Raw genomic sequence first — 2,946 nt, forward strand, 5'->3', positions numbered from 1 at the left:
GGATGGGTCCCAAACTGGAGCACTGATGGCACTGGGATTTACGTCCTGTATGGCACTGGGAGCTGTGATTTTTCACTGGGAGCACTGGGATCTGTATGGCACTGGGAGCTGTGATTTTGCACTGGTGACCCTGGAGCTGTGTCCTGTACTGGTGGCTACTGGGAGCTGTAGTTCACGTGCATGGGTGGCACTGGGACCTGTAGGGCAGGGTGCACTGGTGCGTGCTGGGACCTGTGACCCAGTACACTGGTGAGTGCAAGGGGGGAACTGGAGAGGGGGAGCTGGGGGATACTGGGTGCTGGGGGGTTGTTTCTGGGAGCTGGGGAAACACAGAGGGAAACTTGGAGCTGGGGGAGCCCTGGGAGCTTGGGAGTGGCACTGGGAGCCCTGCAGGGGAGCACTGGGAGCTCCTGGGGGCACTGGGAACTGCGGGGGTGAGGGCACTGGGAGCTGGAGTGGAGCTGGGGAGCAGCAGGAGCTGGGGGGCACTGGTAGCTAGGGGAGTACTGGGAGCTAGGAGAGTACTGAGAGCTGCGATGGTAACTGGGGGCGCTGGGGGGAGCACTGGGAGCTGGAAAGCACTGAGAGCTGGGGTAGAGCTGGCGGGGTAGCACTGGGAGGTTTAAAGCACCGAGAGCTGGGGTAGAGCTGGGGTGGAGCTGGGGAGTAGTAGGAGCTGGAGACACTGGGAACTGGAGAGCACTGGGAGCTGAGGGAGCACTGGGAGCTGAGGGAGCACTGGGAGCTAGGGGAATACTGGGACTGGGAGCTGCGATGGTAACTGGGGGCGCTGGGGGGAGCACTGGGAGCTGCAGGAAGGGCTCTAGGAGAAGGGCACTGGGAAGCACTGGGATCTGTAGTTCAGCTGCGCATACTGGGAGGTGTAGTCCGGGGATCCAGCGCGTACTGGGAGGTGTAGTCCCTGGCCAGGGCCATGCTGGGAATTGTGGTTCCCCAGCCCTGGGCGCTGCTGGAAGCTGCAGTTCTGCACTGGTGACTCCCGTGGGTGTCAGCCCTGTGCTGGTCCCTTGCTCCCACACCCCCAGTGCCACCCCAGCTCTGCAGAGTCTGCCCATCCTGCCTCCCCCAGCCCTCGTGTCCCCAGGGGGGACTGACACCCTCTGCAGAGTGGCCATGGGGTCTGCCCTGTTGGGCACTGAGCAGCTGTCAGCCCCATCATCCTGCTCTGGCAAGAGAAACTGGGGGGGCTTTAATCCCTGAGCAGCCCCAAGGGGCTGTGCCCGTGGGAATTCGAGGAGAGGGGGGAAATGGGAGCCTCATTTCTCCCCGTGCTGTCAGTGGGTTTGCTGGTGCAGTGCTGGGGGCTGTCTGGGGTCTGGGCAATGGGAGAGGGGGGAGGGAAGAAGGAGGGAGTGAGTCAGGGTCCCCTGGGGAGGGGGGACAGATGCTGACCCCATGTCTCTGCCTAGGCTCAGCATGGGGGGGATGCTGGCACTGGCACTGCCCCCAGGGAAGGGACCTCACCTCGTGGGCTGCACAGATGTCATGGTGGGCCATACACAGCAGGTATGGGACTGGGACAGGGCTGGAGGTGGGGACAGGGCTGAGGATGGGGACAAGGCTGAGGATGGGGACAGGGACAAGCTCTCATGCAGAGCGGGGTGGCTGCAGCCTGCTGGTTTCATTGAGGACACGGTAACCACACTCTGTGCTGTCCCCACCACATCTCCCCTTCCCCTCTCTCCCCCAGGGGCTCTTCCTTCGCCTCTTCTACCCCTGCCTGCCCCAGGCAGGGGCTGCACAGCCTCTCTGGATCCCACGCTCCGAGTACTGTGGGGGCCTGGCTGACTTCGCCCTGGGTCGTCGCTGGTGCTCAGCCCTGATCAGCATCGCTGTCGGTGAGGGGCTCATCCCCCACCTCCCCATTCCTGAGGAACCCACTCCCTGAGTGGGGTTCAAGCCCATCCCCTGTGCTTGGGTGGATGCTACAGACAGGGCTGAAGCTGAGCAGCTCCTCACTGCCTGTCCCCCCTCCTTTTCCTGGGGGTTTCTCCTCCCCACAGGCTCCTGCAGAGTGCCAGTCAGCTGGAATGGGCCTTTGAAGCCCCACAGCCATGGGTACCCCCTGGTCATCTTCTCCCATGGCCTGGGAGCTTTTAGGTAGGATGAGCCCCGAGCAGGGCTGGGGGTGCTGAACCCCTGCCCAGGGCTGAGGGAGGGATGTGGTATCGAGAGCCCTCGTGGTCCACCTTGGACCTCCCTGACCCCTCTCCTCCTGGGCTCCCTTGCAGGACCCTGTACTCCTCGGTGTGCACAGAGCTGGCATCCTGGGGCTTTGTGGTGGCAGCACTGGAGCACAGGTTGGTGCCCTGGTACCCACCAAATTCAGTTGCTGTGCTGGGGCTGGTGGGGCATCATGCCCTGGGGAGCTGCTGGTGCCCCCATGATGTGTCCACCTGCCCTTCTGCCACTGCAGGGACCATTCTGCTGCCACCACCTATTTCTGCACGGCAGAGGATGGGAGAGAGGAGTGGATCCCCTTCCAACAGGTGCCCCCAGGGCAGAAGGAGTTTTACTTCCGAAACAAGCAGGTACCAGGGTGGAGGGTTCAGTGTGGGCAATGTGGAGGTGTGAAATCCCTCCTACAAACCAAGCTGGCCCTGCATCCATCAGGTCTTCATCCTGTGCCCTTCCCAATCCCACAGTGCTGTGACGCTGGGACTGAGCTTTCTCCTTGGAGATGAGAAAAATCTGTTCAACCTGTTTCTCTCTGTTTCATGGGGTCCATCTGTCCAGCTCCAGCTGACCCTGGCAGGAGCCAGGCTGGGCTGTGCCATGTCCCTGGCTAATGTCCTCTGCCCCTGGGGAGGAGCAGGCTTTGTGCCCAGCCCAGCTCTGCACCGGCTGCTCCGTTTGTTCACGCTTGGATTTTTGTCTCTCTGGGATTATCCTGGACAGCTGCTTGCTAGGGAGCAGGAAGGTTTC

The 2,946-nt window shown here is 62.2% G+C and overlaps 1 protein-coding gene across 1 annotated transcript in view; it reads left to right on the top strand.

Annotated features, from left to right (window-relative positions):
* The first annotated feature begins 1,437 nt into the window (after positions 1 to 1,437).
* PAFAH2 (platelet-activating factor acetylhydrolase 2, 40kDa) overlaps positions 1,438 to 2,946 on the top strand; it is a 3,625-nt gene continuing 2,116 nt past the window's right edge. The window contains exons 1-5 of the mRNA XM_009075862.1: positions 1,438 to 1,527; positions 1,712 to 1,859; positions 2,025 to 2,121; positions 2,253 to 2,321; positions 2,438 to 2,552. Of these exons, the coding sequence (XP_009074110.1) occupies positions 1,438 to 1,527; positions 1,712 to 1,859; positions 2,025 to 2,121; positions 2,253 to 2,321; positions 2,438 to 2,552 (519 nt within the window). The remainder of the gene's footprint in view (positions 1,528 to 1,711; positions 1,860 to 2,024; positions 2,122 to 2,252; positions 2,322 to 2,437; positions 2,553 to 2,946) is intronic.

This window comes from Acanthisitta chloris, unplaced genomic scaffold (assembly GCF_000695815.1).
Source record: "Acanthisitta chloris isolate BGI_N310 unplaced genomic scaffold, ASM69581v1 scaffold24815, whole genome shotgun sequence".
Taxonomy (NCBI): Eukaryota; Metazoa; Chordata; class Aves; order Passeriformes; family Acanthisittidae; genus Acanthisitta; species Acanthisitta chloris.